The 21,869-nt window shown below is 37.7% G+C and overlaps 2 protein-coding genes across 2 annotated transcripts in view; both read left to right on the top strand.

Moving 5' to 3' along the window:
* LOC127437111 (ribonuclease inhibitor-like) overlaps positions 1 to 21,869 on the top strand; it is a 481,472-nt gene that overhangs the window by 290,292 nt on the left and 169,311 nt on the right. The window lies entirely within an intron of this gene.
* On the top strand, positions 1,618 to 20,925 carry LOC127437127 (28S ribosomal protein S35, mitochondrial-like). The gene is made up of 8 exons (XM_051691830.1): positions 1,618 to 1,784; positions 2,447 to 2,493; positions 2,627 to 2,794; positions 4,350 to 4,410; positions 4,544 to 4,683; positions 7,898 to 8,007; positions 8,126 to 8,195; positions 20,554 to 20,925. The coding sequence occupies exons 1-8, from the start codon at positions 1,640 to 1,642 to the stop codon at positions 20,827 to 20,829; spliced, it is 1,017 nt and encodes a 338-aa protein (XP_051547790.1). The 5' UTR covers positions 1,618 to 1,639; the 3' UTR covers positions 20,830 to 20,925.

Below are 21,869 nucleotides of genomic sequence, written 5' to 3'. Positions count from 1 at the left end.
GTTAAATTTGTTCATTTTTAACTGCAAGAATGGTTAAATATTGAGACAATTTAACGTTTTACCTTCTCAACTGTATTTAAATTCATAGCATTCTAATAAATTGTCTAAAAAGTGTTACATTTAAATTTGAAATTTACTTTCCGAATTCATACTCACACACAAAGTCTAAATAAAGTCATTTCTGTTTTAGTTAGTCATGCACAACGTAATTTTTTAAAAGCAATAACAATACCTCTCGTGCATCATTACGCGTCGGTTCTTCATCATCGTTTGCTGAAAACGCGTTAATTGTGGTAATGAAGAGAGACATTCGTGTGTGATGCTGAAGCTGCGGCTGTTGGTTTGAGTTAATGTGGAGAGATGCTGAGAGCGCACACGCGCATGACGCGCGTCATACGTGTCTGTCAGGGGGCGTCAGACGAACGTCTTTGGACCATTCACACCGAACGCATCATTGCGCTGAAAAACTAAAAGCTAGACGCAGCGCCGCGAATAGAGCAGAACTCAGGTGTCTCGAGACGCGTTGGAGTTCTTTTTAGCGTCACACGGCGTCTAAAAATCGCGGCGCTCCTGCGCGAGACACGGCGCCACGGTCAAAGACATCCGTCTAACGCATGTCTACATAGAAAAACAATCGACAAACAGCCCAGATGGACTCAAAAACGTGTGTGGTTGCGTCACGCAAGCTGTTTGAGTCAACGAGCGTCGCGTTTTTAAGACGCTGTGAAATACACACACATGGGGGCAAAAGCTGATACGATCTATGTTAGACAATTAAAATACTTAGATAATTTAATATGATACCACATCAGTGTTGGGTAAGTTACTCTAAAAAAGTAATTAATTACTAACTACTAATTACATCTTCTAGCTACGTGTAATGAAATTACTGTACTAATTACTCTGTCTGAAAAGTAATTGCATTACTTATTACTAATTACTTTCTAAAACCGTATCAAACTTGACCAGATGAAAACTACAAGGATAGACATGAAATTGTTCTTTTAATTCTTTCAAATAAATCATATAAAATCAAATTAATTATTCATGAACTGGCCAAAGAATTTAAAGGGGCAGCGTTAAATTAATAAAAAACATACATTTTATCATTAGACGATTTGAAATTCACTATTGTTTTATATAGAATTGTTCTAGAGTCTATACAGTATTAACGCAATTACTTCAGAAGTAACTGTAATTAAATTACTGAAAAATTAACAGTAATCCCTTACTTTACTTTTTTCAATGAAAAAGTAATTTAATTACAGTAATTAATTACTTAGTAATGCATTACACCCAATATTGGATACCATATACAGGCAATATATTTAGTATAAATAACGTTTAGCTACATATGACTGTTTCCGTTAGCTACAAACGTTATCTGTCTCGCGAGTCTTTCTTACGACTTTCTAATGTCTCAAAGTTTTACTAAAGTGTTGTTTTGAATTAAAAGCAGAACGTTTGGCTTGTTTACACCTTCCTTATACATAATTAAATTTATTAATCGATCAAATATTTTAGTGTAAACACTACTGTTTGTTGTCTCGAGCGTCCCTCTCACGCGACGGTTTATTTCAGCTTCGCGTTATTTCTGTTCTTCCGGGCCACCGTAGTCACGCCGCGCAGGTTTTCCATCATGGCTGCGACCGTCGCTCACCCTGCGCTGTCCTCCTTATGCAGAATAAACTGTAATATTAACCGAATATATCATTTATTTTCATTCAGGAGGGGAATATCTATCTGCAATGTCCTCTCAACAAGTGCTGTGGCCACTGAAAGAGGTAAACACATATTAATCTGTCAATATTATTTATTAATGCGTACCATAGTTGATGACGCTTATTTGTTGTTACGATTAGAAAAGAACGTGAATCGGTTAAAATGAAATATTACATAGTATTACTTTGTTTTATATACAAGTTTTTTATATTGTGGTGCTTTTTTACCATGGAAAAAATGTCCCAAAAAATATTATATTACCATGGAAAATGTCCCAAATTTATTTTATAATTTATTATTATTTTTGGGGGGGGACATTTTCCTCGGTAATATAATATTTTTTTGGACTTGTGCAAAGTACCACGATATAAAAAAAAATATTGTAATCATTCAGTGGCATCAGTTTCAACGATTTTTGTATATACAGTATATGGTACCAAAGTAATGTGTTTTTCAGAAATACATTAATAATACCATGATATCATGGTAATGTTTAAGTACCATGGTATATATCGAAATACCATTGCATAACCATGTCATACCATCACTGTACATTTTTGTAAAGGTTGCTGGCTTTTTTGTCTGATATGTTGAATATAAGTGAATGTGTTTGGTGTCTGGTGTTGTTCAGTGTACTGTGGGTTAGGGTTAATTAATTGATGTTTTTAAGAGCATTTTTTTTAGATATGCTCAATTTCACCACTCCTTGTATTTGTGATTACAGACGCTATAGGCAGAGGTGTTCGGGGCCAGCGCAAATCAAAGAGACAGGTGAGGAGTTTCACTTTCCTTCATTGTAAGTGCAATATAGTTTGGATCTGGTTTTATGAATCTGTGGAGCTGTCCATATTTAACGATAACAAGCCTTTGCAACATCCTTAACAACTTTGTTTGCATCACGCAGTCCGGTGAGCCCAGGACAGAGCAGATGTCCGTGGGTCAGGACTGGACCGCAGTTTACCCCACTGCAGCGTCATTCAAACCTTCTGCAGTTCCACTGCCAGTGCGGATGGGTTATCCGGTGAAGAGGGGTGTACCGCCTGAGAAGAAGGGCAATCTGGAACTGATCAAGGTGACAAACTACATCATCATACAATAAACAAATGTACTTTGTTAGTGTAATCATTTGAATAAAAAAATGAACTGAAAAATGCACATGAATGTGAATTTCATAGTGTTTGGAACGTCCCTACAGCTTGAACGAGTCGGCTTGAAACTATGGAAGTTTGTACATAACCTGATAACACATACTGTATTACACCTTTTCTTTGTTTTATGTATTGTTTTAATCCTAAAACTATGTCTGCACATTTAACCGATGTTTTGCATGTTTTCTGTTTAAAATGTATGTACACAGAAAGACAATTTCTAATAAATGTCTGTGTATAAATTCTTAATTTATTTTGGGATAACTGGTGTTTTTCATGCTGCTAAGAGTACCGATGTGAAACTGACTGTTTGGGCAGTGTCAGTGGTTCAATTTGAGGAATTTAATGTAATGTCTATTCATTTAAATTAATCACAATTACAACAGCAATGGAAATAATTATGATTTTTAACAATCGTGCAGGCCTTTCTTAAACTATTTCCAAATTAAAATAGGGTTTTCAAGGTCCCAGATCTTCAATATTTTTTGACCCCACTGTAAAGGGGGTCTGTATAGAAACACCTAAAATGTCTTGATTCACACATTAACATGAAACAGAAGCAGAAATATTCAAGTCTTCAAAAATGCTTTTTCTTCAGGTATGTGAAAGCATATTACTGAGCTGCATCCACAATCTCAAACCTGGAAAATTAAAATAAGTGTCTTAAATTGTGAATTGATCCTTTTAAGACGTTCGCCATTTAATAGTTCACCCAGTAATTAAAATTCTCTCATCATTTACTCACCCTCATGCCATCCCAGATGTGTATGCCTTTCTTCCTTCTGCAGAACGCAAATGAAGATTTTTAGAAGAATATTTCAGCTCTTTAGGTCCATACAATGCAAGTGAATGGTGACCAGAACTTTGAAGCTCCAAAAAGCACATAAAGGCAGCATAAAAGTAATCATGTCTTCTGAAATCGGTTTTGGGTGAGAACAGACAAAAATATAAAAAAAATTCACTATAAATCTTGCCATTGCAGTCTCTAGGCAACATCATGATTTCAAGCTCGATTACACTTCCTAGTGCTTGACGCATGCTCGGAGCGCTAGATGGCACTATAGTAAGTGTAATCAAGCTTGAAATCATGATCACCAACGATGTCTGATGTCAAGATTTATAGTGAAAAAGGTGTTCTATTTTGGTCTGTTCTCACCCCAAACCAGTTGGATCGCTTTAGTAAAGACAGATTAAACCACTGGAGTCATATGGATTACTTTTATGCTGCCTTTATGTGCTTTTTGGAGCTTCAAAGTTCTGGTCACCATTCACTTGCATTGTGATGGACCTACAGAGCTGAAATATTCTTCTAAAAATCTTCATTTGTGTTCTGCAGAAGAAAGAAAGTCAGACAAATCTGGAATGGCATGAGGGTGAGTAAATAATGAGGGAATTTTCATTTTTTGGTGAACTATCCCTTTAAGGGGCCATGCTACATAAATACAGTTTTTTTTTAATCACATGTCTAATGTCTTTCAGATTCCAAACTTTTTACACTTAACCCCATTAGCCATTAAGAAGCACTGCAAGGCCCTCAAACGTGAGTTTTACGTTTGTTGTTGAGCTATACATTTGATTGTTACAGTTTTATATGGTGAACAGTAATTGATGTGTCGTTATGCATTGGGTAAATGAAGAGAAATCGAAATGTTTTCCTGGTTTAATTTGTCCAGCATTCTGTACGGAGTGGCCATCTGCTTTGGACTCTGATGAGAAATGCATGGAGCATTTCCCAATCCAGGTTCAGAATAAAGAGTTTGTGTCTGCAGGACTTTCACTGCGAAACCCAGATGCCAGAATAGTAACGCTCAAGGTAAAGACTGTTAGGGTTAGGTTAGGCGGCTAACCTAACACTACTAACCCTAACCTAACCCTTAATGAAATAGGAGAATAGAATATTTAGTGTAATGAAAATAAGAATATTCCCGGTTCAATAGATTTTAAGGTCAATCGACAGTATTTGTGGCATAAACGATATGTAAACAATATGTGGCAACTTTGTTGCCATGATAACATAACGTGATAAACCCTAAAATGACAATTTAAACATCTTTCCAGTTCAAATAATACACAAGTTAACAGAAGAGTTAATGTAAGTGCTTTTATAAAATTATAAGCGTCACATTTCTGCCTTTAAACCTCCAAAAATTGGCCCCATTGACTTCCATTGTAAGTGCCTCACTGGAACACAGATTTGTGCTTTTTGTAAAGAAAAAAAAAATTTTGGTAATCAAGTTTATGACACAAATGCTGTTGATTGAAATTAACTTGTGTTGAACCCAAAATATTACTTAAAAAATAGCACCAACTTATTGCTAACTCACTTTGGGTTGAGGAAATATGGGGGAAGTTGTTAATAATATGAGGATGAGTTTACTCTTTCACATAAGGCCAAATTATGTATGTAAACATGCTACTTTAAGGTCATTTTATGACCTCATGTTATGACCTTGATTCATGTTATTCATTGATTTATATAAATACACATATTTATATATATTTAGTTCTCTTTTTCTTCATAATCTGAAATATGTGATTTATAATAAATCTCTCACCATCTGCCTGGAAAAACTGCTGTTAGATTACGACTGCAGTGCGGGAGTTGCCATCTGACGTTAATCCCGTTGGATTAGGGCTAGAAGTGAAGGGTCAGATTTGCGGGATAAGTCTCCAGGCAAGAGAGAGAGAGGGTCTTTTCCCACCTCCCTTCCTCGACTTCGCCGAAACATTCATCAAACGTCAGATCAGCCGCATTCCCTGCATGTCGCATCTGTTTGTGTATATGTGCATGGTTGCATACACATGAACAAATGCGTGCAAAATACATCTTTAATGTGTGTTCATGTTTCTATTTTTTCTTCGATCTGTTAGTCGGAGAGCTGAGTGATGACATCATAATGAATTGTGTTTGATCTCATTGGCCAATCCGGAGTGGGATTAAAAGGGCAGAGTTGCACGAAGTAGTTAGTTCATTTTTGATGGTTTGTTGATGTCAAGAGTAGGATTTAGAAGAAAAAAAAACTTGTTTAGAAGACTGGAGGCAGGCCAGATACAGGAAAGAGGTTTTGAAATTGCTTTGAAAATGATTGCTGGAGAAATGTGGAAGATTTGGATTGAAGTGAAGATTTAGTTTGTGAGTTGTGGACATTGTCCTTAGATGAACTTTGCTTTTAAAGGCTAAATCAACCCTGTTGTCAAGTTTAGTGGTCGTTACACAAAAATATTCCAACTCAGAACACTGCAGTATTCATACACTAAAATGAGGATTATTGACAATAAAATGTGGAAATTAGAACAATCACAGACGGAACAGTGTGTTTATTGAACGCAACTCATTTTCTCACTGAAGCTCCTTAACGCTTTCTACGGCAAGCCCTGAGAGGATAAATACACAATCACACACATACACACAGCAAAGTTACTTTATGAATCACATCCTTCTTCAGTCTGTTACGATTGTTTAAGTTCACGTAGTACTCCTGTTGTTATTTCGCCATGTAATAGGGAAGCGGAGAGAAAGTTGGATGTCGGGATGTCTCCCCACTTCCATTCTGAACCGGTGTGTGTGTGTGACAGAGCTCCGGCTAAAGAGAACGAGACCTCAAGCATAAAATTCGGTAGATGTGTGACACCCTTGGCCAAAATTTAAGTTGTTCTGAACTGGCTAATGAGATGCCGGCTATAATATACTGCAATAAGAATCATTTTAGACCCATTTGTTGACTGCGCTGCTTGGTGGGACGTCACAGAAATAGAAACCATTACAAATATAGAAAGCCCTGTCGCTCGTCGTATGTCGTGGCTGTTTTGAACAAAACTCTGATTAACATGGTAAAGATACCTTTTATCGCATGTCACAGCGTCACGTCGCGTCTGGTTAGGACATGGTGTTAGGAAGATACTTGGAGGCATAATGAAGTAGTTATATACATGAGAGTGACAAAAACCTGACAACTCAGCATATGTCCACTGAAAACCCTAATAAGTTGACACTACTCAATTGATTGAGTAAACTCATTCCCTCAGTTGAATTGAGTAATGGCATGTCCAAAACTTGTGTAATTAAATTCAGTTAACTTGGTGTTCATATAGAATTAACTTTACTTAAATAGTTAAGGTAACTAAATGCAAGTAGACGTAACTCAGATTTGTTATATAAATGTTGTTGTTTCAACTTAATAATTATAATTGAATGGAATTTCAATAATTTTTTTTTATTTTTTTTTTAATGAATTCTCAAATTTATTTCATATAATAAACCGGCATAAATAATTAAGATTAAAACAGATTTTCAGAACACATTGTGGGTACTCCACATAGCCTCATATTTTTTTACTTGGTAGTTTGAGTTATTAACACTTAAAATCTTAAGTCAAGGGATTTTTGGGGTCTGGGTAGCTCAGCGAGTATTGACGCTGACTACCACCCCTGGAGTCGCAATTTTGAATCCAGGGCGTGCTGAGTGAATCCAGTCAAGTCTCCTAAGCAACCAAAATGGCCCGGTTGCTAGGGAGGGTAGAGTCACATGGTGTAACCTCCTCGTGGTCACTATAATGTGGTTCTCGCTCTCGGTGGGGCGCGTGGTGAGTTGTGCGTGGATGCCGTGTCTGAGACCGTCAGTCCACGCATTTTATCATGTGGCTTGTTGAGCGCGTTTCCGCGGAGACATAGTGCGTGTGGAGGCTTCACGCTATTAACGCTCAACAAGCCACATGATAAAATGCACAGATTGACAGTCTCAGATGCGGAGGCAACTGAGATTCGTCCTCCGCCACCCGGATTGAGGCGAGTCACTACACCATCACGAGGACTTAGAGCGCATTGGGAATTGGGCATTCCAAATTGGGGAGAAAAGGGGAGGAAAAAAAATAAAGTCAAATTTTGAAAGTTAAAGTTTAAATTTTCAATGATTTTAACTTGTTTTTGTGAATCATTCCTGATTTATTTTCATAAACATTTTGCACTTAATGAACTAATTTTCATTCTTTAATTAGAAGAATTTAAATGTGTTTTTTTTCTCTTTGTAGGTGAAACTTTCCAGTTTAAATCTGGATGATCACGCCAGAAAGAAGTTAATCAGACTTAGTGGAGAACGTTACTGCAAAGAGACAGACACACTCACCATCACCACAGACAGGTGAGGGAAATGCATTGATGGATATTTTTAGTTTAAAGTCTTTTTTTTCTCTATACACTTCTCAAACACAAATTAAACATGAAATCTTTGAAATAAATCTCACTGTGTCTGTTTTTAGTTGCCCGTTGAGACAGCAAAATTATGATTACGCCATGTACCTTCTAACAGTCCTTTACCACGAGTCCTGGGTGAGTCTGCAAACCTCCATGACATTTGTACGCTGTTCAAAGTAACTCTTTCCTACAAGCTGTAATGAGATGCATCTCTCTTCACATCTCCTTTCTAGACACATATCTAGTCACAGTCAATAGTTTGGCAGACTCGACTGAATTTATTTTATTTTAGAAACCTTTTGATCTAAAGGCTTGTGTTTACATGCTTGAAATTAGTTTTATTGACAAATATAAATTGTGCCTACTTATGAGTTTCTTTATAAAATTGACATTTGTATTCATTTATGCAAATTGAAAATTGGACAAACATCCACTGCGTGTCCAGCATACACGGGAACTCCTTCAATAATGTTTAAAAAGCATCTCAGGATGTATGGAGCTAGAACAGTGACTAAAGTATTTGAATAAAAATGTTGTTCGTTTGAATTCTTGACATGAAACATTTAACAAAACGTAAAATGCTGTTTAATTGTTAAATATATATAGTTGAAGTCAGAAGTTTACAAACACTTATGCTGAAGTCAATAAAACTCATTTTTTAACCACTCCACAGATTTCATATTAGCAAACTATAGTTTTGGCAAGTTGTTCAGGACATCTACTGTGTGCATGACACGAGTAATTTTTTCCAACAATTGTTTACAGACAGATTGTTTTTACTTTAAATTGACTATATCACAATTCCAGTGGGTCAGAAGTTTACATACACTAAGTTAACTGTGCCTTTAAACAGCTTGGAAAATTCCAGAAAATGATGTGAAGCCTTTAGACAATTAGCAACTTAGCTTCTGGTAGGAGGTGTACTGAATTGGAGGTGTACCTGTGGATGTATTTTAAGGCCTACCTTCAAACTCAGTGCCTCTTTGCATGACAAATCAAAAGAAATCAGCCAAGATCTCAGAAAAACAACTGTGGACCTCCACAAGTCTGGTTCATCCTTGGGAGCAATTTACTAATGCCTGAAGGTACCACGCTCATCTGTACAAACAATAGTACGCAAGTATAAACACAATGGGACCACGCAGCCATCATACCGCTCAGGAAGGAGACACATTCTGTCTCCTAGAGATGAACGTAGTTTGGTGCAAAAAGTGCAAATCAATCCCAGAACAATAGCAAAGGTCCTTGTGAAGATGCTGGAGGAAACAGGTAGACAAGTATCTATATCCACAGTAAAACAAGTCCTATATCGACATAACCTGAAAGGCTGCTCAGCAAGGAAGAAGCCACTGCTCCAAAACCACCATAAAAAAGCCAGACTAAGTGTGCAAATGCACATGGGGACAAAGATCTTACTTTCTGGAGAAATGTCCTCTGGTCTGATGAAACATAATTTTAACTGTTTGGCCATAATGACCAACGTTATGTTTGGAGGAAAAAGGGTGAGGCCTTGACCGTGAAGCATGGGGGTGGCAGCATCATGTTGTGGGGGCGCTTTGCAGCAGGAGGGACTGGTGCACTTCACAAAATAGATGGCATCACGAGGAAGGAAAATTATGTGGATATATTGAAGCAACATCTCAAGACATCATCCAGGAAGTTAAAGCTCGGTCGCAAATGGGTCTTCCAAATGTACAATGACCCCAAACATACCTCCAAAGTTGTGGCAAAATGTCTTAAGGACAACAAAGTCAAGATATTGGAGTGGCCATCACAAAGCCCTGACCTCAATCTGATAGAAAATTTGTGGGCAGAGCTGAAAAAGCGTGTGCGAGCAAGGAGGCCTACAAACCTGTCTCAGTTAAACCAGTTCTGTCTGGAGGAATGGGCCAAAATTCCAGCAACTTATTGTGAGAAGCTTGTGGAAGGATACCCAAAACGTTTGACCCAAATGAAACAATTTAAAGGCAATGCTACCAAATACTAACAAAGTGTATGTAAACTTCTGACCCAATGGGAATGTGATGAAAGAAATAAAAGGTGAAATAAATCATTCTCTCTACTATTATTCTGACATTTCACATTCTTAAAATAAAGTATTGATCTTAACTGACCAAAGACAGGGAATGTTTTCTATGATTAAATGTCAGGAATTGTGAAAAACTGAGTTTAAATGTACTTGGCTAAGGTGTATGTAAACTTCTGACTTCAACTGTATGTATGTGTGTATATATATATATATATATATATATATATAGATGTGTGTGTGTGTGTGTGTGTGTGTGTGTATATGTATAAAAAACACCACAAAAAATATGTCACATGTCTAGGATTCAATTGAACAAAATTCAGATTCAGATACTTTAGTCATTGTTCTAGCTGCACCTCATTTAGTTGGCTGAGAGAGCTGTAATCTAGACAGAGGGTGATTACTTCGAAAAAGCTCCAACAGAAGATAGATAGATTTGTTTTAACACTTTTTAATCACAAAACCCTCTACGGACACTTTGGAGAAAGAATCGCCATTGGCTAGTAAATTTTTGTTTTTACTTGCTAGACGTTTGATGACATGTAAGCGTTATGAAAAGATGTAAGCAAACCGGGAATGTGCCCTCTTCTATATATATATATATATATATATATATATATATATATATATATATATATATATATATATATATATATATATATATATACACACTGATATATGACTTCATTTTAGTAACATCTTAGCTTTTTAAGAATGCACAAATTTCACATTCTATCAAAAATGTCATAAAATTGCATTTATAATAATAATAATAATAATAATAATAATACATGCTGTTGTCACTGTCTGAAATTTCATATACATTTTTAACACAAAATATTCACAAGGTTGGAACCTAAAATGTATTACATATTTATATTTTGTTGCATGTTTGTTTATATGCATGATTTGTACGATTTACAATAATTGACATTGAGTTTACATTGATATGCGCTGAATATTTGTCTCTTTAAGAGTACCGGCAGTTCCACGAGCAAGTGTTTACTGTTGAATGAGCGCAGCACACATTAACGAGAGAGAAGTTGCACGGTTGTTGTTTTTTTTAATCTCATCTGTGCAATGTATGATTAATATGAAAGTTTCTTTTTACTTTTTGATCAACAGCTGACTGTAAACGACAGAAAGGATATTAAAAGAGACATAATTCAGTGTGTGGATCTCATCTTTGGACACACATTACACGGAACAAGTCAAAGCAAACGTTTCTCGCATAATGTGTATTGACTTACCTGTACAAATATTTATTGTACAACTTCTCAAATTTAAACCTACAAGCTCTTGAGTTTTGGAACAGTTTTAACTTCCAACAGGCACGGTACACTGGTCTGTAGCCATGCTGTAAAATGGAGAATGTTGTAAAAACAGTCCGAGGAAGTGTAAGCAAAATCAGAGTTGACGTCGTTAAATGCAATGTAAACGTGACACCGCGATCCACGACAACTCTGGACCCACTGCATGTCGTCGCCACAACACAACTCGATCACTGGCAAGTGAATTCTGAATATTTACTACACAGTGGCTAATAACAGACACTTTTTAATCGCAAAGTGCTAAAATTCTGTCGCATATGCGAGTGATTCACCCGCAATGTAGAGGGCTGTAACTAAATTCTTCCACTTGTATTATTTGATAGTTTTGATGACTTTACTATTCTAAAATGTGGAAAACAGTAATAATAAAGAATCGGTGTGTCTAAATTTGTGACTGGTATACTGTAATTTCTGTTCTTGTGTGCTTGAGAGGAGAGTTTCAGTCTTTCATTCAGGATATTAATATTTCACAGCTCTATTGTACCCCAACTCTTATGAAAGTTTCAGTGGGGTCCCGCTGACATTGTGGTTGTTTTCCATGAGCCAGACCCCCGATTAACAACATGAAAAGAAAGGATGAATGGGGGTGAACAGACGACAGATGACTTGACCAACTTAAAACCATTGGCATATCGGTTATAAGCATGAAAACGCTGATATAACACAGTCACAATATGCTGAAGGGCTGGCACCCCTAAAAACGTAATATAATTTTTTTAATTCTTTCTCATTCTCACGTTGATGTGGATAAAACGCCATAAACGGACATCACAGTTGTGAAAGTGGCACTTTGCTATAGGCTACATGATGAGGGAAACCATTCAAAACGCTTTTAAATTAGCAGACTTTTACTTCTGAGACATCGGTATGATATCCATTAATGCTGCATGATTGATTGAATTAAGATTGAAATCACAACATGATTGCACGAGTACTAAACCTTAAAGGCTATGTTTCAAAATATAGTCTACATTCAGTGCTTCAGTCAGCGCTGTGTGAGCAAACGGCGCCCTCTAGCGGCTTAGACGGCATTATCCATTATACCACTATAATACAAAATTTAAAAGGGGGTTTTGTTTCTTTGGTTAAAACTTTTTATTTTTCCATGATGTGGTTGATATTTCTGTGGAATTGCCAAACATATGCATACTGTGAATTTGTAATGTTCTATCATATTCAGTGCTTATACATATACAAATGTTTGCTCATTTTTAAGGCAAAATTCTTAAGTAAAAAAACAAGGTGAAGGACAAAACATCGGTATCCGTCTTAATGCCGACTACCACCCCTGGAGTCGCAAGTTCGAATCCAGGGCGTGCTGAGTGAATCCAGCCAGGTCTCCTAAGCAACCAAATTGGCCCGGTTGCTAGGGAGGGTAGAGTCACATGGGGTAACCTCCTCGTGGTCGCTATATTGTGGTTAGTTCTCGGTGGGGCACATGGTGAGTTGAGCGTGGTTGCTGCAGTGGATGGCATGAAGCCTCCACATGCGCTATATCTCCATCACTCTCGGTGGTGCACGTGGTGAGTTGTGTGTGGATGCCACGGAGAATAGCGTGAAGCCTCCACACGCGCTACATCTCCGCAATAAAGCGCTCAACAAGCCACGTGATAAGATGCGTGGCTTGACGGTCTCAGATGTGAAGGCAACTGAGATTCGTCCTCCGCCACCCGAATTGAGGCGAGTCACAATGCCACCACGAGGACCTAGAATGCATTGGGAATTGGGGAGAAAAAAATAAAAATAAAATAAAAACATCGGTATCGGCCTATAGTCTTTTATTAAAATCGGTATTGGCCAACAAATTTCACATTGGTGCATTGGGAATTGGGCATTCCAAAATTGGGGAGAAAAAATGGCATGTAAATGCTTTAGTCTGACTGAAATCGTACCAGTCTGATTTTGCGAAGTCAGACTAACAGACCTACACAATGCGATGTAGTCAGGCTTCGTTCAGCATGCATACACGCTAATCAGACCACAATTGACATCGCCGTTTTGCACGTGCTCTGAAAGACAAGTATGCATGATGTGTAAATAGACATGGTTTATTTGATGTCCTTCCTTCAAACATTCGATTATGCATTGTGACGCATACTTGGGCAAACAGATGAAGACTGTAAGCTTGACTAAACTAAGCGGTAGACCAATCACAACAGACTGGGACATCTGACCAATCAGAGCAGAGTACACTCTCTGAAAGGAGGAGTTTAGAATGAATCCTTTAGAATGGATCATTGAACGAGTCGTTTTTGACACTGGGAAAAAAAGGTAATGCTGCAATTTAAATTATGAGCAAATTAAAGTGTTTTTTGACCTTGGATGCATGTAAATCTATTGTATGAGACCTTTAAAACAAAATTAGGCACGTTTAAAAACCATAATAGGTGCTCTTTAAACCAAAACAATTAATTCAACCTGTCTCGGGAATCTGTCGCTCCATGACTCAGATTTTACACCTGATTGGATGTTTTTCATGATAAAGAAGCCCTTAAATTGGAAATTACAGAATGTCAAATTCCACCATCAGATCTCAAACACATTATGAACTCATATCTCAAAAAAGTGGCAAATGGGATGAGTGTGTCCATAACAAACTGTACGTCAACCCTGTTATAAATGAAAGATGCTTCCATTTTTTCCTCTTGAATCTAGACATGATCAAACTGTATATACAAGTTGTTGTTTTGGTCATTCAAGACTTACACGTGTTCTTATTGAAAGGTGGAGAACCACCAACATGTGATTTCTGTAGAATACCATTGACTATAAAGCATATTTTACTGGACAGTAAATTTCAGGACATTTTTATTGGATGTGTTTAAAAAGGTTTCACCAGGAATACTTTCAGAATTGGTATCAAATGTCAAATTGAAAGATCTTATTTCTTTTTTGTTAGTTTAGTTATGTTATTCAGTTTTTTATTAAACTACTTTGATCTTGCCATGACAATAGCTATTGATGCTGACATGGCACATAAGAATTCAAAATAAGTAAATCATGATTGACACCTGTCTCACACAGTGAGCAACCTGAGAGTGGAAACAATCATGGGAAAGAAGCGATTGATTGGCTGACAGGAGATTTAATTGTAAAGAACTGTTGCCGGCACCTCAATGGATTCTCATTACAGCACAATGAATCAACTAATCAATAATTCACTTCATATCTGTTTGAGGGAAAAAACATATCCACTTACACAGACCTTTACAATCGAAGTTGAAGCCAGGTATTTAATAGACAGAAGCTATAATGAGAGTTTCTTTTGTGACTTAAGTGAGACTTGAGTAGCGACTGTTGCACCTCATTAGCACAATAGATGGTGAATTAGCAGGCTCTGTTTTAATCAGAACTGATAAAACACAGATTAAGGACAAGAGATGTGAAATGAATACACTTGAACTTCTCAAAGTCAGCAAACTGAATGCTTCCAAGCCTTTCAAATGTGTTGCATACACAGAGATCCTCCTGTTGTCTTTCTGCCATAAACCTGCTCACCTGTTGATGCTTTTAAAGCCTCTTTAAGGAGTAAAGATCTTGAACTTTCAGATTCAGAATAACAAATAAACTTCGTATCGGGTGTCATCACACAGCCACACTAAAACCCAACACTTGCACAAATGTTCGAATCATGTTCCACGCGTGTTAGCATTTTTTCCAAGCGTGTTTTTCTCACAAGAGTCGCTGGCCTTTTTGCTGTGTAATGTTCTTAGATGTTTTAAAAAGACTGGACTTGACTGGCCCAAAGCCACGGTCTAGTTTTGTTTGCCATCCTGGTTTGGGAAGTATAACATGTACGCTGGCCTTTCGCTAGCACAATGGCTACTACAGTGGTGGCTCAGAATAGTTAAGAGCGGTTAGAGTGACGTTGAGTAAGAAAGGGAGGGGGATAGCGAACCACAAAGAGGGCAATTGTTTGAAACTACGAGGGTGATTTGTATCTTCAAGACCTGATTTAGCTGCCAATACGGCTAGAGGATAATCCATTCAAACTGTGTTCACATTGACTCAAAGAGGTTTTGGAACAAATATGGCCTGGATGTAATTCGAGAGGTTAATTATGACCCATATGATTTCCAATTTGTTTGGCTTTTAATGCATCTAAACAACTTGCAAGTGGTCTTAAGGCTAATTATGTTGGCTTGAACATGCTGTTATTCGACAGACTTTGTTTTTGGTTTTTCCAGAATCCCTAAACCAAGACCAAAATATCCAACTGTAACTGCTTGAGCTTTCAAGCTACATATTGTGTACGTGGCCTTAAGTTTCTCTACCTACCTACCGACTGACATATCTCCCTAACCATCTAACTTTTTATATCTTTCTATTATGGCTAGGCGATGTGATGATGTAATCGGATATTGGCGATGTCTTACAAAGATGCCGATTGCGAACAGATGATGATCGATAATATCGGGAAATGGCAAAACCATGGATCTGGGAAGTCAGCAAATATATTAAAGAGTGGGCCAGGGTGTGAAACTAGCACCCGCCACCCGCAAAATATGACGAGGCTGAATCCAGTTCAGAAGCTCCTCGTCCAAATGTATTTCATGCACGGGAAATTTTGCTCATCTACCTGTAAGACGTCTCGGATTGACATGTCAAGAAATGCTGTTAGTCACAAAGACACGTGCTTGAAAAAACACACTTTATTATATTTTTAAGAACAGATGAAAGAAAAGCCATCAATGCTCGTGTCTGATTCACTGTTTGTTTGGAGGCATGTAGCACGAACCTGTCATGCGGAATAAGCGCATGTATAGAGTTTTCACTCTTTTTTTTCTCTGTTTCATTCGTCTGAAAACTGTTTGCAAGAATAACGTCTGTGAGAATGCTGCAAATTATCTCCGATCATCTCGGGAGGTGCTGTGAGTTTAGTTCACTTAATTTCACTTAAATAATACTGTGATTAAGTGATTAATAATCACTTAAAAACGCAACACTGCTGGTTCAGTAATATATATCTTTGTATAAAATAAACAAAGATGAAAGTGATTAAATCATAAAGTAATAAGACACGTTCACCTTGAACCTACAAATTAGTTTTATTTTCTTTAGTCAGCATTAGCTGTATTACCAAAACACAATACAAACACACATTTGGCAGCATTATTTTGGGAACGCAAGGGAATTTATTAGGCTTGTTTTTTTTTATTATAATTGTCTTTAGTTCTTAATCTGTAGGTTATTAGTAATTTTCCATCTGTGTTGATGGATGCTTGCGTGATGGCAAACGGAGTTGTTGGGGATGGCAAATGTTTGGATTTGGGGAGTTGGTTAAATACGACTTTTTGATCGCTTCGTTATTTTATTGCTTTTTTCGTTTAGTTTAAAGCGCAATTTGAATTTAGAAAGTCTTTTTTTTTTTTTTTTATGTTTTTCGTGTTTCAATAAATTAACATTTTTAAACCAAAATCAATAAAGCAAAAAATTGCGATATTTTTTACGTATCGCCCAGCCCTACTTTCTATCTATCTTACATTCATTTTGTCTATCTGTTCGGCCTGTAAAACCCTCAAACTTCAAGCTTTTAGAACTATTTTAAACTTTCAGTCCAGGCTTTTTCAAGCCAACATCAAAGTTTGTCTATCAAACTTTAATTATCTAGTTTATTCTTACTAGGACCCAGTACTTTGTGCTACTAGGTGAACGTGCTTCTTTTAGTTTGCCTAAAAATTTACAAAATGCACTGACGTTTTTGTTCTGCTAAAGTGTTTGTTTGGTGATATTTCTCATGTTCACACACATCCCTGAAATTCTTGATCTAAAGAGAATTCGGCTAGTTGAAAAGCGTTAACTAATGGTTAACTAATAGTGGGTGTGGTTTAGACAACATAGTCTCCTAATAAACGTATCATAAGATATCATACAACAGGCTCCTGCAAAAAGGAGATTAACCAACCAAGATTATTTCAAATTGATACAATACAGACATCCAACATGTTATTTTTAGAAAGGAAATGTCAGTGATTACTCATTCTCATAGTTATGTCAATAACCATCTTGTTCCCAACCCCAGTATTTTCTTTCTCCTGTGGTACATAAGTTATTTTCCTTTCCTGAGGGTTTGGGTGAGGGGTTAGTTATGAAACATTGTAATTATATTGGTTGTTGGTTCATTCATTTTTCTCTATGAGAGTAAAAGTCGTACGGTTTTGCACGAGCCAACTCAATATCTTATGATTTTGCCATCTCGTACGAATTATTATAAATTGTCATGAGACCAGATTGGGTTTGTATGTGAAGTTCTTTATTTTACTCAACAAACTCATTTAAAAACGGCACTCAAAGTGTAAACGCAAGCTTCATTTGCCTAGGGTGCTTAGTTCGTTCAGGAGAAAAAAGTTTGGCTTCTTCCAATTTATAAATTAGGCTTTAAAGGCAATGAAAAACGCAGTTCACATACTGTTTTCCTTCTGCAATGTGACGTACTTCTAAGAAATACGATATTCAACAAGAAAACTTAATGTAGGTAGGGATTTTATTTTATCCATCAGGAATTGATTGATTGTGTTGAAAAATAAGACGGCTTGGTGACATCAGCTGAAAAGTTGAAAGTCTGGTTTTGATGAAGAATTTCAAAGACAATCGTTTGTTTTCTTAGGAATAACGGCACAGATGGATCATCAAAGACCAGAAACTTGGGGGGCCTGGGTAGCTCAGTGAGTAAAGACACTAACTACTATCCCTGGAGTCATGAGTTCGAATCCAGGGTGTGCTGAGTGACTCCAGCCAGGTCTCCTAAGCAACCAAATTGGCCCGATTGCTAGGGAGGGTAGAGTCACATGGGGTAACCTCCTCGTGGTCGCTATAATGTCATTCTCGCTCTCGGTGGGGCGCTTGGGGAGTCGTGCATGGATGCCGCGGAAAATAGCGTGAAGCCTCCACATGCGCTATGTCTCCACGGTAACGCGCTCAATAAGCCATGTGATAAGATGCACGGATTGACGCTCTCAGACGCGGAGGCAACTGAGATTCGTCCTCCGCCACCCGGATTGAGGCGAGTCACTACGCCACCACGAGGACTTGGAGCGCATTGGGAATTGGGCATTCCAAATTGGGGGGAAAAAACAAAAAAGACCAGAAACGTGTATTAAGAAAATTAAGAGTCAATTTTGATTTCACGTTGACTTTAACACTTGCTTTTGGTGTCTCCTTGACCAAAGAACTCTCCAAGAATCCCCACTTTAATGATCACAATTGCTCGCACACAGCAACAAAACCACCGAGCATCTTCATACAGTATCTTCAGTCAAAGTCTCAATTATCCTCCCCAAATGCCAAACTCATCAATTAGTTGCAAACCATTTTATTTGCCTCTATGTATAAATTGAATCATTCAGGTCAACAGTCCTAATCAAATCCTCAAGATCTGCCCAAACCACCTTTATCTCCATGGAAACCACCTAATCCATCAGTCCCTCCCTAAGTAGTGCCCTGGGGTGAAGGTGATTTGAGGGAATTAATGGAGGATAGTTGGAAACGAAGAGAGAATGAAGAGTTGAGCGATTGTTTTTCATGGGCTGGAATAGGAGTGACCCTTATTGACAGTCATTAGTCTTGAAACACCTGCACTGCCGAGAGGGTTATCTGCTCTGTGGCATACACAGACCTACCAAATGCACAAAGAAGTTTTTGTCGTTGAGGAATATGACATGATTGCAGGCTTTAGATGGAGCACAAATTATTGGGAAAATGTAGGCTCAGAAACTGTAGAAGAGGGATTCCAAGGTTATTATCACTTGCTGTTTTCAAACGGTTAAGCGAATGTTCAGCGGCGTTCCTTAATGTTTGCATGCGGTAGCTGAAGTGAAATCAGAGCTGTTTATCATACTTAAGTAGCCGTGTTCGTTACAGCTATTTCCAAATCAGCTTGGCATTTTTATCTTGCCAGGATTCCTCATCCGAGCGCAAAACGGTTCCACTCTTGCTAAAAGGTGAAGTGTGTTTTTCGTTCCAGAAATGTATGCTGATCTTTTTCCATGGAATACAAAAGGAGAAATCTTAATCTTTACGCAGCTCTTTTTTTTTTCTTTTTTTTTTCATATGAGGAGAGTTCATTGTGACCAAAAAAGACAAATCACGAAAGAAGTCAGTATGACTAGTGCGCAATATTCCAGCAGATTGAAATTTCGTATAGTTTTTTTTTGTTTTTTTTTTTTGCTGATAATCTTCCCCCCTCATCTTTCTCAATTGCAGATTAAAAAATTATGCTGAAGCGACATTTGTTCTCGATTATGTCAGCAAATGTCATGAAACATAAATGATGGGGGTAAATTAAAAAAAATGACAGAATCTTTATTTTTGGGTGAACTATTTCTTTAAAATGCTTTTGTCTTAATTTTTTGTGCAGAAACAACCATAAAGCCCAAATTATTCTTCAGCCAGACGCGAAGGATAGGCGTTTGTGTACAGGACGCATGATGCAAATTTCATCATGAGCAGAGTGCTCGAGTACTGAAAGCGTGCGGCCCGCAGAATGTGCATGCACTTTGAATTATTTGCACTAATTAGTGGGTCCACAAGGTGGCAACACTCACAGTTGAGCCATTACTGTCACAAAGAAGCACTAGAAGATGTAATCACCGCTAAACATCAGGAGACGAAGGTAGAAACAACAACTTTGGATGTGCATGTCAAGAGCGCGTGTGTGATGTCGAGATACTCGATTTGTTTAACTCGAGTCTGAAGGAATATTACGTCTTTATGGGTTCTGAAGAAAAATAGTCCATTATCTCATAGCCATTGTAGCGTGCATGCCCCCAACCTCCTGTGTATGCACGCACAGTCAACTGAAGTATACTTAGAAAGGCTAGCTTTCAACTGTACGCAGATGCTAAGCGTTCGCTTCAAAATCGGAGTATACGTTGGGCTGTAGTAGGCGATTCGTAGGTTGACTTCACAAACGCTGTCGCTTATTTTTATTATTTTTATTTTTAAACATTGCTCTGCATGTTTGAATTTCCAAATGTGTCAACTTCAGGATCAACCAATGGTGTAAGTTATGGGTGGGACTTAAAGGGTCTGACCACTGAATGGGGGGCGGTGTTTGGGAAACCTATTCAAAAACAATTCTTTTCGGAATTCCGTTGGATGCCTAAACTGTTTGTCATTTCATTGTATTCTACAGAAAACCGAGCAATGGGAGCAAGAAAAGACACGTGCTGACATGGAAGAGTACGAGTGGGAAGACAGCCCATCCCAGAAGAACGTTCTGGAAACTCTCAAGCGCATGCGGCCACTCGGAGCGAATGATGAGGTGGAGGGGGGAACCAGAGAGGAGCTACTCGGACAGCCGGCCGTACAGGAGTACAAAAACATGGTGGTCAAGCTGAAGAATGAGGGGGAAACGGAGGACAATCTACAGCAGTACAAAGAGGCTGTGAAAAAGCTTCTTAATATCTGAGGAATGCTAAAGACATGTAACAAACCAGGAGCCCCATTAGAGGAGCCCTATTATAATTATACAATTTCAAATAAAAAATAATGCACTGTGGTTCTATTATGAAGTAATAATGCTGGTTTTCTTTTTCAATCTTTTTTTTTATCCAACTTAAAAAATATGAAAATAAATAAAAATGAAATACATGTAATGGAAAATAAGGTAAATAGTTAGTGATGGTTGGCCGTTTGCACTCATGTTCTTCAATAAATTCTATCACAAACCTTAGGCTTATTTCACCCCAATGAAATTTGCCAATGGAATTTATTTCAACCCCACTAGGTCATCCTAACCTACAACCCCAATTCCAAAAAAAGTTAAGTATGAAAAATGCTGATAAAACAAAAATGTGTGATTTGTAAATTATTTTCACCCTTTGCTATATTGAAAGCTCTACAACTACACATTATATTATGTTTTACCATGTGAATTTCATTATTTCTGTTATTTTTTATAAATGTATAGTAATTTCAAATCAGATGATTGCAACACGCTCCAAAAAAGTTGGGACAGTCGAGCGTTTACCACTGTGAAACATCACCATTTCTTCTAATAACACTTATTACGCATTTGCGCACTGAAGACACAAGTTTGTTAAGTTTAGAAAGTGGAATTGCTTTAGCTGAACAATTGTCTTCGTTGCCATATGATGTGCTTAATAAAGTGCCACACATTCTCAATTGGAGATGGTCAGGACTGCAGGCAGGCCAATCTAGCACCCACACTCTCTGCTCACACAGCCATGCACTTGTAATCCAGGCAGTATGTGGTTTGAAGTTGTCCTGCTGGAAAATGCCGGGACGTCTCTGAAAAAGTCGGTGCTGGATGGCAGTATATGATGCTCCAAAATTTATACATATCTGTCTGTATTCATGGTGTTTTCACAGATGTGCGAGTTACCAATGCCATGGGCACTGACGCACCCCTGGCCCATACAGACACTGGCTATTGGACCAAATGCTGATAACAGTTTGGATGGTCCTTTTCCTCTTTGGCCCTGATAA

This window comes from Myxocyprinus asiaticus, chromosome 48, assembly GCF_019703515.2.
Source record: "Myxocyprinus asiaticus isolate MX2 ecotype Aquarium Trade chromosome 48, UBuf_Myxa_2, whole genome shotgun sequence".
In the NCBI taxonomy this organism is placed as follows: Eukaryota; Metazoa; Chordata; class Actinopteri; order Cypriniformes; family Catostomidae; genus Myxocyprinus; species Myxocyprinus asiaticus.
The sequence above is the reverse complement of the archived record's forward strand: the minus strand, read 5'-3'. Positions and strand labels throughout refer to the sequence as shown.

What these genes read in the sequence shown, in the direction of transcription:
- LOC127437127 (XM_051691830.1), top strand. Translation starts at nt 1,640, where the DNA reads ATGGCTGCGACCGTCGCTCACCCTGCGCTGTCCTCCTTATGCAGAATA. An exon ending in CTCACCATCACCACAGACAG is followed by an intron (nt 8,008 to 8,125) that starts GTGAGGGAAATG and finishes GTCTGTTTTTAG; the next exon opens with TTGCCCGTTGAGACAGCAAA. An exon ending in TCCTTTACCACGAGTCCTGG is followed by an intron (nt 8,196 to 20,553) that starts GTGAGTCTGCAA and finishes TGTATTCTACAG; the next exon opens with AAAACCGAGCAATGGGAGCA.